At 38.2% G+C, this 14,961-nt stretch overlaps 1 protein-coding gene across 1 annotated transcript; it reads right to left on the reverse strand.

The window, feature by feature from the left end:
- Positions 1-331: 331 nt before the first annotated feature.
- Positions 332-14,084, reverse strand: LOC127356019 (splicing factor U2AF 65 kDa subunit-like). Its single transcript, XM_051387406.1, has 11 exons — positions 13,917-14,084; positions 10,822-10,996; positions 9,521-9,624; positions 8,531-8,682; positions 8,322-8,438; positions 7,767-7,905; positions 7,073-7,152; positions 4,400-4,522; positions 3,963-4,049; positions 2,957-3,199; positions 332-2,817 (listed from the first exon to the last, which is right to left on the reverse strand). Exons 1-11 carry the CDS (start codon positions 13,963-13,965, stop codon positions 2,686-2,688), a joined length of 1,401 nt encoding a protein of 466 aa, XP_051243366.1. The 5' UTR covers positions 13,966-14,084; the 3' UTR covers positions 332-2,685.
- Positions 14,085-14,961: the final 877 nt, after the last annotated feature.

A 14,961-nucleotide genomic window follows, 5' to 3' on the forward strand; every position in this document is an offset into this window, starting at 1 on the left:
TTTTGAAAGTATGAACAGGAAGTATTATCTCCACCTTGACACTTGATTTAAGCAGAAAAGTGTAATTTAAGCAGCTTTTTAGTCTTATGAATGTTTGATTATTACCAAAACTGATGCAACTAGTCTTATTTGTTATATCTCATTAATGATGTAACAAATAATATATTGTATATATTGTTATTAATAATGATTATACTGATAATAACACTGTTGTCTCTGTGGCCACTGGAGGGCAGTCAATACAAAGAGTCAACTGCACCTGAGTAAAGACAAGAAACAACTTCTAACCAACTGAAAACCTTTAATAAAAATGAATCCCACACAATCAGACTGAGTGGATGCAAGCATTTATTCAAGGCGATGGCAGTGGCAGGGATTGTACAAACTAAAACTGTTTCTTTTAAATGTCTGGCCATCCAAAAAACGTATAAAATACAGCGGCTGTTAATTAATCAGTTGATATGTTCCAACTATTACACTAAAATACAGTTTTATGTACTTTGAAAGGGAACATATTGTTAGTGTGCGGACGTCCGAAACGTCGGACTAAATGAGTCTGGACACTTTTCGTACTTTTCAAGCAGATCAAACTTATTTTGTAATAAATTAATGTTTTTAAGTTCGTACATTTTCTTGCAAAAAACAAAACAAAAAAAAAAACATCACACAGAGAACAAAGCTTAAAAATAATAATAATAATAATAATTCATTCAGTTTTACTATCTACAAACGTAAAGGTGCTTTTCTTAACATGTGCATATCAGCTTTTATTTTGAAAAGGAGACCGTGGAGACAGATTTGATTGGTTCTTATTGCTGGTGACTGTTTGTTAAGCCCCGCCCCCTTGGTTACTGTTGCTAAGCACAGTTTACATTTTAGCTTCTTTTTATTAAACAATTTAAACAACAGGCTTTTGACTGAAGACCGAGGAAGACAAAAGCAGCTTATTTGTAGCCGGTGACGACTTTATAAGCTGAAATAAGTGTTGCTGGCAGATTTTTGGGGACTTTTGAAGCCCCGAAAAATATCCTGTTGGACGGAAACAAAACCCTAACGCCCCCTGACGGCCTCATTTCTGAAAATATACACTGCTATTTGTCCTTTGACCATGTATATTTCACACTATTAAAGTTTGGGATTAAGAACAATGGCTGAACCCGGGTTTTAGTAGCTGTAGCTAGCTAGCTCATTAGGCTAACGTTAACCATACTCGTTTGGCGTCTCCGACTTTTTATGAACGACTCCAACTTTTTTTAAAGTGAATAAATCTGGTAAAAGTGGTCTTTAATGTGCAGTTAATGGCTACATACATGAAATTGTGCTAAAATATTTAGGCTAAAGCTAACAGGTGCTAAAAGGCTAGTGTTGACGTTGTACTGCGGTTTAGAGCTAACGTTAGCTGAGTTAGCCAAAGAATTACAAGTATGATAAGTAAAAATGTGAAATCAGAGAATTATTTTAACCCTTCTGGCTGCTTAACTTACACACTTTTAGGGAAAGGGCTAACCGATGTATTTGGCACACTGAGCTACTAATGTTAGCTCGTTAGCATCCAGGACTAGCTTTACGGATGTCGCGCTGATTCGGAAAATATCTCCAGTATGCAGAGTGCGTCCCACCTCGCAAAGCGCCGACACAATCACATGGTTTGGTCATTTTAATCACTAAATTAACTTCTGATGGCGAGAAATCAAATGTGTAGATTTCAAATATTTGGCAGCTTTAAGAAAATTAACTGCGAATTTAAAACGTTTTCCACGACTGAAGAACAAAACGCTGACAGACGTCTCGATAAATCGGGAAAATCCACATTTATAACGCCGCTTTCTTGAGCTTTTGATGTTAGCTTCCCCACCTAAATAAATGGACTTCGTACGGCGGCGAATACGACCAACCTATTTACACGTATTGCTCTTACTACAGCCCTAGTTACGGTTGCTAAGCTACCATTGGACGCACGCTGTTTTGTGTGTGTGTGGGGGGGGGGGTTTAAAAAACGGTCAACGAACGCTCCGAAAAAGTTTGTTTAATATGTTTCGACCGATACACAATAAAATGTGCGTTTCAAGTAGTAGCTTCCAGTGTGACGGCCAATGTCGTACATCTCGCATCTTTAGACGTTTATTTAATATTTACAAAGTGAGCTTTGAAGGCCGAGGAAAGGTTCGGTCTGTGTAAGCAGCTAATAGTATAAGTTTAAGGATAATATATGAGACGTGTAGAGGAAAATATTACTTTGGAAAAATAAATAAATAAATAAAAAGGTTGTTTTTTTTTTCTCTCATAGCCACAAAAGATAAAACAGAAATAAATGTTTGTGCTCAGGAGGGAAATCTAAACATTTGACTGTTGTTTTTTTTAGTGCATACTTGATAGACAGCTACTCTGGCAATGTCAGGCAGTATTAGTTCAGGGTTTTTAGGATAAGATATATGTCACATTCATTCTACTACAAATGTAATACTACTGCATTTCTTTTAAAATTCAGAATGAGATAAGTTCACTGTGTGAGTATTAGGCTAAAAGCTGGGAGTTAGATATTATTCAGTACTGAAGAAAACACACACTGCAGTCCAGTTTAAGTAGAAGATGTAGTAAAACAAGTCTCTTCCAGGTCTAGTCTCTAAGGACACGTTCACGACATTCAGAGGAGTAAAGAAAACAGAAAAGAAGGAGGATGTGCTTTCAGAACTCGTGTCTGTGATACATGTCTGGATCGTAGTATTTGGTGACCACCACCCTGTTGGCGAACTTGCGGCCGGTGAGAGCTTGCATGGCTTTCTGACAGTCTGCAGCAGAAACGTACTCCACAAAGATCTGCAACGGGAAAACAACAACGAGTCAGGGTACGAAGTGAAGGCGAGAGACGGAAGTGGGGAAAAGGTTGACCCAGGTTCTGGCCGAGGCTAGCTCAACAAAAAGGGGCGGGACTTAGTTAATTTTATTAATTAATTACCTTTCCGCAGCCGGGGACCTCCACGCCGTCGACGGGTCGGGGGATCTCGATGGAGCGGACGCTGCCGTACTTGCAGCACTCCTCGCGGATGTCCTCCAGGATCTCCTCGTAGTCCTCGTCGTCCACCAGTTCCTCGGGCATCACCATGTTGAGAAGGCACAGCACCTCTGTGGGCATGCCGGAGTTCTGCAGCCTCTGGAGCCCGGGGACCTGCAGCGTCACCGGGGTCTCTATGATGGAGGTCTGCAGGTGGAGGAACAGCCGGTAAGATTTCACAGAGGAAATATATTTCCCATAAGGCCTCCTGCTTCCTGCCCCCCCCTCCTGGATAAACTCTCTGTTGACCTTTCGCTCACTCCATCTGCCATCGAGTCTTTAAACTGTAGCTCACAGTGGAGAATAAAGTGTTTGTTTACAGTTTTATACTAACAAGCCTCTTTAAAAGCATATTCCAGTCGTAGTAAATAATAAAATAAATCACATTTTTACAGGAAGCACCAGGATTTCTAACCATAAACTGCATAAAAACATTTATTTAATACAATGTACTTCTCTTTAATGGTGTTTCTGAGCTCAGGTCGTTAGTGCAATAAGGTGGAAGCAGAATCCTCCAGCTGTTATTGTGGTTTGAAGGATGAAATCTGTGTTCTTCATCATCTACTATCTGGATGCAATGCCTTTTATTTAGTACGGTGGCCCTGAGAGCTCAAGTCCAGTACAGTGTGCAACTTATACAGTGAGATCCACCAGTGCACAGACACTGAGGAGGGACAAAATGTGAATATTTCTTAGATTCTGGATGTTTTAATGTGGAAATTTAATTTAGTTTCAAGCAGATAATTAATATATACGTCTTAATAGGCATCTGCAGGAGATCTTTAAGTTACAGTATGTTTATCTCTCAGGGCCACAGTGATTTACAGATTGTCATTAGGTTTATGAGTGTAATAATATCACAGTGTATGTAAGAGGGAGCTGGTTGGATACTGATGGTTGTTCTACTCACAGGATTGGCGTTTTTAGCTCCCACGCTCGCCCTTTGGACTATCAGCTTTTTGTCGCCCAGTTGCATCCCATTGAGCCCAGCGACTGCCTGATGGAGGAAACACACAAAGGACTCAATCTATAAACACCCTGAGACACATTTATACATCTTTTACTGACTTGTATTTGCCGGTTTGCTTCTCTCAAAACAAAACTACCTGAACTGTAAAACAAACATCATGTCTCTCTCTCTCTCTTTCATACCCTCCTGCTGTTCCTCAGCTCTGTGAAGTATCTCCAACCCACTAATGTGACTTTGGCGAGGTAAAATACAGACGGCTGTTTCCCCCTTTTTATCCGTGCGTCTCTCTCTCTGCTGCTGCCGTTGTTCGCGTTGTTGTGCTGCAAAATTCCCCCTCCGGGACAAATAAAGGTCTTTGAACTTGAACGGAAACTCACCTGATCGGTGGCGCTGACGTCGACATATTCGCAAAAGGCGTAACCTTTCGACAGTGACGTGGCACTGTCCTTCACTAGGTTGAACGCTTTGAGGGGCCCGAATGACGTCAAGAGCTCCTTTACCTGCAGAAAAGAGTCAGACGACAGGATGTGAGGGCCGATGGCTCGTAGTGACCGCGCAGTAAACCTACAGAGTGAATTATAAATCATCACAAACTAATAACAGGATTACTGGAAAACAAAGAAAAAATGTGCGCAATTAAATAGTCGTTTGTGCAGCTTACAGGAGAGACGGTGCATAAAAAAATTTTCTTTTGAGGGGTTTAATGCTACGTATAACTATTATTGAGACGTATAAATTATATTGAAAGAATAATAATAAGCTCATATTATATAAGTTAAAGGTAAAATAAAAATAATCTAGATAAAAGTGTGACTCTTTATTGTATTTTTGCCGACTACAGGCAAAAAAAAAAACTGTTTCTTACCTTTACATTAAAAGCTGAATACAACAACAACAACAATCCCCAAAGTCTTAATGAATCCTGGCCTTAACCCAAAATCCCCGGGGGGTCCTAAAACGCGCTCCAAAAGCATGATGGGTAGAAAGAAAGCAGCCAGTAAGGGAGCCTTGCTGGCTAGGAGTGTATCCGTGTGAGGACCAGAATGTCTTACTTGCCTTGTGTTACATGTTGGCATGGCAGCAGTAGATGAGTACTACTGAACAAATTATGAGCGCAGACTTAACGATCTTACAGGCCCCTAGCTGGGGACAAAGTGGGGGAACAAAAATGAAAGAGCTGTGAGTATCAACGCAGTGGCAGTGACTGCAAGTATTAAAAATAAATGAATATATATATATAAAAGTCAGTGAATAATATACATCAGGTGCTCTGTAAGCTGTGAGTGACACAGAACGGACAGTTAGGATCAAATTCAGTGTGAATCAGAGGAACTTTACACCCTCTGCTCACCTGAGAGCACAGATACTGTGGAGGTATTAGACTCGTGACGGCCTGTTTATCAGCAGATACTCACTCTGAGTTTGGATGTTTCTCAAAGAAAAAGTCCACTTGTTCTTTTAGTTATGATTCCTTAACAATAATCAATGGATTTCTGGAGTTTTAGTGACTTTAGTGACTGATAATTTTGGGAATGATCAGTTTTAGAATAACAACTTTAAAGAGAATAAGATTCGTACACCAGGATATCTCTAAAGAACTTCATTATAATGTCACAGCACTACTTTGTGTGCGCCAACTTCCTCTTTAGGTGCCTGATTTTACCCATAATTCCTTCCTAAAACTGGGCCTAAACTAATTGGAGGACAACAAGTTTCAAACAAAAGTCTCTAAAACTGCTTATTCCATCATCCTCCTTTAATAACTGTGTTAGTACATGTGTTAGTTTCTGATCACTACACATGTTTTTAATACAGCACACTGATCTCTGTTGTGTATATACAATATATATGTATATATACATTGTTAATACATGCATATATATTGTATATATTGTGCTGTTTTAACCCTGTTCTCTGTATTGTTTCCTGCATTAGCTGTATGTATGTTTCACTATCAACTGGTTGGTTCTCAATTGACTTATCTGGTTAAATAAAGGTAAAATTAAAATAAATTAAATAATAATATAACCAAACCAATACTGGGATATTGATATTTGGAAGTTTAAAGAACTGATAATGACCTATTTTATTAGTTTATCCTGTTCATGTTTGTTTTTTAAATAATTGTGTTAAAAAATAAAACCAGTAATAGTGGAACTGTTTCTAAGTGACGTTTTTTTTAAAGGACCGTCAGCATCTCGCTTACAATTATTACTTTCACTGTCGATTAATGTGCTTTTTCAATCAATTTATTAATCGTTTGGTCCCTAAAATGTAAGAAAATGCTGAAAAATACCCACTAAAGTATTTTTATTTCTTCCCAGGATGGCGAAGTCATGACCTGCACTGCTCTGGTTCTGATTGGCTAGGAGTCTTTGCCTCCATTGGTTTGGTTGGTTAGGACAAAAACATAATTTTCTGTAGTTATTTTATAACACTTGTGTATATTTTAATGTTTATCTGATCAGTTTGGTTTTAAGTCGTTATTTAAAGCTATAAAAAAAAGGTTTTACAACTAATTTAAACTAATTAAAACAATCCAGAACCACTACCACAGTTAGCAGAAGATTTCTTAAGGTGGACTTTTTCTTTGACAATACTGACTCATAATGAATATGCAGCAACTTTCAGGCCTAAATATCACACAGAGATAAATACAGTTCATCAGCCTGTTGTGTAAATATACTGGACTTTGCTTACCTTTCTTTAATCAGTACGCTTTACATGAGAAAGGTATACGCAGTTTACTTAGATCATACTCATCATATATGATTAATGACATGATATGATTAATGTTTGTTGAGGCAAAATAAGAGCTTATTTAACTCAGATACATATTAATACATTAAATATTAAGATATTTATGTTTTATGCTACGGGGTCACGTCCTGTTTCTGGCTCTGATAAACAGCTTTTATTACTTCTCTAAGAAGATTTTTTCATGTCATAAAGAAATGTAAAAGTTTTATTTAAAACGTGTGACTCAGCAAGTGAGAGAAAAAAATGAGGAAACACGAGTGCACCCGTTCAGTCTGTCTGCAGGTAAATACCTGGTCATCGTTAAGGTAGTTGGGCAGCCCTCCTATAAACAGTTTGTGGGGGGAATCGGGAACGACTGTGGAGACGACGCCTGCGGAGAACAAAACAACGAGGAAATAAAACACGCTTTCACCGTCGTATGATACATACCGTAAAACTTCCAATAAAAGCAGGGTCCCTAATAGACACAGGTCTCTTTTAAAAGCCTGGTGTGTCTCCAATAGAGGCCTAGTCTGGATTTTATAGAAATTATCTCGATGTATAAAACCTCTGAAAACCCACTATTGATCTCCTACACAAATATAAATGTTTAAACTTCTGTCAATATGTACATAATGAACATCGTTAGATCAGTTTTAAATTCTCCACAATTCAATCGTTCAATATATTTTACGAAAACGATCAACACCAAAGTATAACGTTAATTCAATCTGACTTACCGGTAACATGGTTAACAAGAGAGAAGGAAAAAAACCTCTGAAGCATCATAATCAGCATGTTAGTTGTCAAATTTGCTGAACAAAACTCAAGAGAAGCAGCAGTTAGAGTTTAGTTTAGTTTAGTGCTAAAGGAATTAAAGGCCTGTCCCAAATAGAGGCCTGTCCCCAATAAAAGCAGGGGGAGTTCAGTGATTTAAGCAAATAAACGCCCGGGCTATTATTAGTTTTACGGTGTAAAATGTGTCGGTGCTGCTCGGTAACAGACCCGGGACGTGGAAGGCGGGCTGCTCCGAGATTCCGGGTAAAGGCCGATAGTCGTGAGGTCTTCTAATCTTCAGCGATTGACCCTGGAAAATGATTCCATCGAAGGCCATGGCCTGCGTCGTCTCGTCCACAGACCGAAACTGGAAAAGCAAAAATCATGTTGAGACTTCTGCTGCAGGTCGTCCGCACAGGAACACAACGCACACTTATAATAAAGTCAGAGAGAAAGGTTTCTACTTTGTCTGCATGTGTGTGTTAAATATCTATAACAGTAAATGTTAAATTCATAAACTTATATCAGATCCAACAGAAATCCTGTAATATTATTTGGCTGTTTAACTTTAAAAGTTTATTTGTTACCTTTGGACAGAGTCAGGCTAGCTGTGTCCCTCTGTTTCCAGTCTTTATGCTAAGCTAAGCTAACCAGCTTCACAGACAGACGGACATTGAGAGAGATATCAATCTTTGCATGTAACTCTGGGCAAAAAAAGACAGTAAGTATTAATCTTTAAAGACTTTGTGAAGGAACATATTGTTTTGAGATTGCAGCACGAACCTCGAGGAAAGCAAAGTTTTTATCCTGATTGATCTGCACGGCGAGTACAGGGTTGCTCGGGGCTTGTGAAAGACCTGCGAGTCTCATCTGAGCGTTGAAGAACTCCGCCATGGACTCCTGAGGAGGAAGAAAACAAACCTGCTGGAAACAAACACAGCGGCTGGATCGGCGCCAAGCGGGCGGTCAGAGATCAACCGGAGGCGGTTTACCTCAGTCACTCCGAAGGGAATATTCCCAACATAGAGGCGTCGGGCTTGTCTCGTCATCTGACTGCCAACTATGGGCACTTGTGTCGGAGCCGCAGCCACTCCGGTGGTGGTGGACGTCGCCAGCAGAGCTATTGTTGGTATCTGCCCGGCCGCTGAAGGAGAGAGCACGTAAGGATCATCGCCTACAAACTGCCCCCCCCCCTCCGTAACCCTCCATTACTCTATCAGGGTTCACTCATTATTTTATTTAATGTGAGAAATAAAAATAAACAGCTGTTCTGTTTCCACCTCGAGTCCAGTACCAACAAGTTTTATGACTTTATGATTATTATTAATGGATTTAATCACTTTATTGCAACAGTAACTCATTACTAGTGATAATATTACTCTCCCCAGTAACTTGTTGTGTTATAATATTACAGTTACTCCCCCAAAAAGTAATTAGTTACAACCTTACTTTTGTAATTTAAAGAATCCAATCAGATCGTTGAATTTCTGTAATCGTGGAGGAAACATTCAAGAGGCTGGAAATACTCGATTACTTTAATTTTAACAAACAAAACTGGATTTTAATCGTCTTAAGTCTGAATTTTGGGGAGAAAGTAGCATAAAGGTAATATAACTAGTAGTGTAACTAATTACTGTCAGCAGGGAGTAATAAGTAAAGTAATAATATTACTTTTTAAAAGAGTAATAGATTACATGTTTTGAGCAACTAACTGATTGAAAGTATGCCGAATTAGCTATAAGCACTTCCTGTTAGTATTGTGCCCAACAGAAACACACACAACTACCACCGGATCACTTTAATACTGAATGAAACTTAAAAACGTGACGTTTGTAAGGGGAGTTCTGTAGTTCTAAGAACTGGCTTTATACACGATAGGCCTCAGGAATAATCACATACTCTGAGAGTGAAAGGTCTGAACACAACAACCCTCCTGACAGACGTCTGAGGGACTAAACCAGCACAGAGAACAGGAAACGTACCTTGCATAGCTTTATATTGCATTGGTGTGATGTGTTCAAAGCCCGGAGGAGGAACGTCCCAGTATTTGCACGTCCTTTTCTTCCTCGTTCGCCTCGGAGAGTGACTGGATGCAGAGAAATTACAAAATAAAATTACAAAATAAAAGCTTCAGGCAGCGAAACATGTGACAGACACAGTTAGCAGCTAGCTGGATAGCGTAGCGTAGCATCGAGCCGCTAAAGAGACGAATAATTCAGCTAAAAGAGGGTAAACACTGGACTGTAGCTGGTTCTGGTGCAACAGAGAGCTGGTTCTGGTGCAACAGAGAGCTGGTTCTGGTGCAGCAGAGAGCTGGTTCTGGTGCAACAGAGAGGAGAGAGCTGGTTCTGGTGCAACATAGTGCTGGTTCTGGTGCAGCAGAGAGCTGGTTCTGGTGCAGCAGAGAGGAGAGAGCTGGTTCTGGTGCAGCAGGCTGGTTCTGGTGCAACAGAGAGAGCTGGTTCTGGTGCAACAGAGAGCAGAGAGCTGGTTCTGGTGCTGGTTCTGGTGCAACAGAGTGCTGGTTCTGGTGCAACGAGAGCAGAGAGCTGGTTCTGTGCAACAGAGAGGAGAGAGCTGGTTCTGGTGCTGGTTCTGGTGCAACAGAGAGGAGAGAGCTGGTTCTTGTGCAGCAGAGCTGGTTCTGTGCAACAGAGAGCTGGTTCTGGTGCAACAGAGAGGAGAGAGCTGGTTCTTGTGCAGCAGAGCTGGTTCTGTGCAACGAGAGCTGGTTCTGGTGCAACAGAGAGCTGGTTCTGGTGCAACAGAGAGCTGGTTCTGGTGCTGGTTCTGGTGCAACAGAGTGCTGGTTCTCGTGCAACAGAGAGAACTGGTTCTGGTGTAGCAGAGAGAACTGGTTCTGGTGCAGCAGAGAGAACTGGTTCTGGTGCAGCAGAGAGCAGAGAGTTTTTGGTGCAGCAGAGAGCTGGTTCTGGTGCAGCAGAGAGCAGAGAGTTGGTTCTGGTGCAGCAGAGAGAACTGGTTCTGGTACAGCAGAGAGAGCTGGTTCTGGTGCAGCAGAGAGCTGGTTCTGGTGCAGCAGAGAGAGCTGGTTCTGGTGCAGCAGAGAGCTGGTTCTGGTACAGCAGAGAGAGCTGGTTCTGGTACAGCAGAGAGAGCTGGTTCTGGTACAGCAGAGAGAACTGGTTCTGGTGCAGCAGAGAGAACTGGTTCTGGTGCAGCAGAGAGAACTGGTTCTGGTACAGCAGAGAGAACTGGTTCTGGTGCAACAGAGAGCAGAGAGCTGGTTCTGGTTCTGATGCAGCAGCTTTCACCCACTGACCTGTGCTTCTTGTGGTCCCGGGAGGAGCTCCGGCGGTCCCGGCTCTTCCGGTCTCGGCTGCGGCTTCTCTTCTCCCGGCTGCGGCTCCCTCGGTCTTTGCTCCAGCTGCGATGTTTATCGCCTCGACCCGGAGAACCACTGCGACTCCTCTTCTTGTGTCTCTCTCGTTCTCTCTCTGCACAGCACGAAATTATTACTACAATTAAATACTCTAATAATAATAAGAATAAATAACAATAAATAAATAATATATAATAATACAACTAATGTATAAATAATAATAAAAAAATAATAATTAAATAATAATTAAATAGTAATTACATAATAATAATAAATAATAGTTCAATAATAATAATAAATAACAATAAATAATAATAATAATAATAATACGACTAATGTATAAATAATAATAATAAATAACAATAATAAATAATATATAATAATACAACTAATGTATAAATAATAATAATCAATAATAATTAAATAATAATAGATAATAATTAAATAATAAATAATAATTAAATAATAATAATAGATAATAATTAAATAATAATAATAATTAAAAATAATAATAATAATAATAATTAAATAATAATAATAATTAAATAATAATAATAATAATAATAATTAAATAATAATAATAATAATTAATAAACTTCAGACTTTAAACACTCTGTTTAATTATTTACTTTCATTATTTTGTTGGAAAGTATTCATATTGTGGTATTTCTACTTAAATAAAGGATCTGAGTACTTTTCTTTATTTAATGTAACAGTAAGATTAACATCTCTCTCCTCGAGCTTTAGAAATCCTAACAGGTCATTTTTCTATCTTTATTTATATTTTAAAAATTCCTCGTATGTGTAAAAACGTACTTACTAACAAAAAAGGTTAAACTAGAACTGAATACAATCACACACAGGGCTTATAGACAAACGCAGAGACAGTGGAGCGATGAGCCGCCATGTAGCTGCACTCCAGGAGCAGTCAGGGGTGTTAAGTGTCCAGGAGGTGGAACTGACACATATAATTAATCCTATAAATAATAAAGGCTTAATTACCTAATAAATACTTCACCTCTCTCTCTCTGATTCCTCTTTTATAACCACTGAAATCTCTCCCGCTTTAATTACCAACACTGATGTTCGTCACTCGCTGCAGGTAATTACATTTTTACTGTACAAAAGTTTCCGTTCTGTATTAACTACATATTAATTACATCTTAATTATATATTAATTGCAAGCTCTGACGCCCAGGAGAAACCACTGCTTCCTGTTTGTCCTTCATGACGGTTTAATGTGGCCTTTATGTTCTCGGTGAGGGGGGGCGTCTGGTAGAACATGACCGAAGACCTTTTAATGGATCGATAGGAGGTTTCTGTGTGGTTCTGATCCACCCGGCGGCTCAACGCTGATTAAATGTCAACTTATAGATGTGTTCTTTTATTCTTTAATACCTCCTTTTCTATTACTTTTCTTTCTTTCTTCCGTGTCTGGGAACCTTCTTTGTGTTGAATGTCACTTCAGACTTTAACCGCTTTAACTCCCCGTACTCGGAGTTTGTTCTTTAGGAGTTTTAATTATTAATAAACTAATGTTTTAGTTGTTAAAATGTTGGAGAATAGTGGAAAAAAATCCCCATCACAGCTTCCTATAACCCAGAGTGACGTGTTTAAATGTGAACTAAAATATACTTTATTCAGTTTTTATTGTAAAGAAAAGTAGGATTTTCTCACACTGGAGAAGATTGTTAATAGATGTATTAATAAGTAGAGCTGAGACGTTATTAATGTTGTTTTATTGTGAAATTCTGTATTAATTTCATTAATTATGGATGCTGTTTTTATTAAAGCAGGATATTCTCACACTGGTGATGGAACAAGAACAATAAAGTTATTAATTTATTACCTATTTCCATTTTTATTGACTAATAAAGTTGTCTCATGATTTCATTTCCAGGCGAGCTACATGAACAAGTTTTATTATTATTATCAGTATCATATATTTAATTAATTATATATCATAATTAAATATCCTTCAATAGAGCAGTGGAGCTGTTTTGCCTCTGGTGGGCGCTACAGAGCACCGTAGTTATGTTTACTGTATATACTTTTATATCCACCTGCCTCATGTACATACAAATACCTGCACATTAATATATATTTCAGCATCATTTGCACTATTTTCTACAAATGTTATTGCTTTTGTTTGTTTAGAACTGTACATACTAGTTTTTATCTATTTTGTTAAGCTTGTTGTCCTCTTTTTATTTATGCTTATTCTGTCATATTCCTTGTATGTATGCCAATAAAAGTGATTCTGAGTCAGATTTTGTATTAATTTTAATAATAATGTGTTGCAACAATGAATAATGGATGCCAGTTGTATTTTTCAGTTTTTATTAAAGCAGTAAATCCTCACACTGGAAGAGATGGAACAAGAAAATATTAATAAAGGGATTCATCTATTACCTATTGGAGATTTTTGCAAAAGGTAATTGCAGAACTTTTTATTTTTAGGCGTGCTACATAAATTATCAGTCATTATATATTTAATGAATTCATATATCATAATTATATATCACCCAGTAGAGCAAATAAGTTGCTGTGCTGTGAGATTTCTGTTTTAATTTTAATAATAATGCGCTGAAACAATAATTAATGGATGCCGTATTGAAAAGTACATAATAAAGATTCAGAAAATGTCTTGTGAAGTAGTTTCTGCCTATATGTGTCTTTACAGGAAAGTAAAACATTTAAAAATGTGAAATATCTGAATGGAGTTTGGTGCCTTGCTGCCTCGCGCAGGTTAAGTTCCCAGTGAAACTCACCGGTAGCCAGACTGCGTTCACTACTGTGTACAGATTTAGCAGCGGCTCTAGGATGAGGACGTTATTACCGGCATCATGAGGCTAATTATTAATTCTGCTTATATGAATAATAAGGAAAACAAGCTGAGTCATAGCTCGTGAAACTACACGTTAAAGTTGTTGTCGGGTTATTCATTCATAAAATAATGTAGCTAACATCACGCACTATAAGACGCGTTGCTCTGCTAGCTTGAACCGGGGCACAGGCTGACCGTTCATTCTTACCTTGTCGATTCTCGCTCAGTTGTTTCTCAAATTCCTCGAAATCCGACATTTTTACCGGTAATTTCGGTGTGTAAAAATAACGCAGGTCTGTCACGTCTGAGGGGAACGATAAACCAACCAGCCCGCTGTGTCAGTGCAGCAAGAAAAAACCCACCGAAACCTCACCGGCTACAGTACATCCGGCTACTACCTTCAAAATAAAACCACTGAACCCGCTCAACGGCAACTCACACAGTATGTCCGGTTACAGCCTTCAAAATAAAACCACTCAGATTTACAGGGGTTTTTATTTTTAAGAGATTGTTTTACTCCAGTGTTAGTTACTTTAAAAACTAATTACCTTAAAGAAAAATGGATTGCTTCAACATCATATATACAAATAAAGACAAAATGAAAGTAATATTGATGAGAAGTATTGATTTTAGTGTATTCTATAAGATAACAGAACAATTTAACCTTAGAAAATAACACTGAAACCAAGATTTTTAGTATCAGTGTATAATTATATACCTTAACTTAAACTTCATTATGTGATGCTTAACTATGCATCCTGAATTCATGTAACATATTAACTGACTTGTGCCCAATAAGATGTCTCTTATATAAAGGTGTCTCTTTTTTGGTTGTTGTTGCATTTTCTCTGATTTAAAAAAAAAAAACATCTCTTTATCTTTTTACTTTGTTCTATTTTATTTGTTTAATGATTAAAACAACATATACAATGCAGACAAACTCGAGAATATAAGGGAAGAGACAATTAAAAATGAATACTATAAGACCCACCAATCAATGCATGTTGATGGGAAAAATAATCACATATAATCCCATTAAATCACATGTATTATGTTGTTGCTGAGACCCCATAATGTAGCACTGTTTGTCTCTAATGTCACTTATTTAATACCTTTATTGTGCATACATATTTATATACATATCACGTCTTCAGTTTGCTTGTTAACAGTCTAAAACACTACAACATTCAATTTAATGTCATATATGACAGAGGAAAACAACAAATTGTCACATTTGAGAAGCTAAAACCAGA

The sequence above is a fragment of the Dicentrarchus labrax genome, unplaced genomic scaffold, assembly GCF_905237075.1.
Source record: "Dicentrarchus labrax unplaced genomic scaffold, dlabrax2021, whole genome shotgun sequence".
NCBI lineage: Eukaryota > Metazoa > Chordata > Actinopteri > Moronidae > Dicentrarchus > Dicentrarchus labrax.

Excerpts from the sequence above, each read along its gene's own strand:
- LOC127356019 (XM_051387406.1), bottom strand. The coding sequence starts at position 13,965 with ATGTCGGATTTCGAGGAATTTGAGAAACAACTGAGCGAGAATCGACAA. Across the intron at positions 7,906-8,321 it reads AAAACTTTGCTTTCCTCGAG|TTTCGGTCTGTGGACGAGAC; the intron begins GTTCGTGCTGCA and ends TTGCTTTTCCAG. Across the intron at positions 7,153-7,766 it reads GCCCGCCTTCCACGTCCCGG|GCGTCGTCTCCACAGTCGTT; the intron begins GTCTGTTACCGA and ends TGTTCTCCGCAG.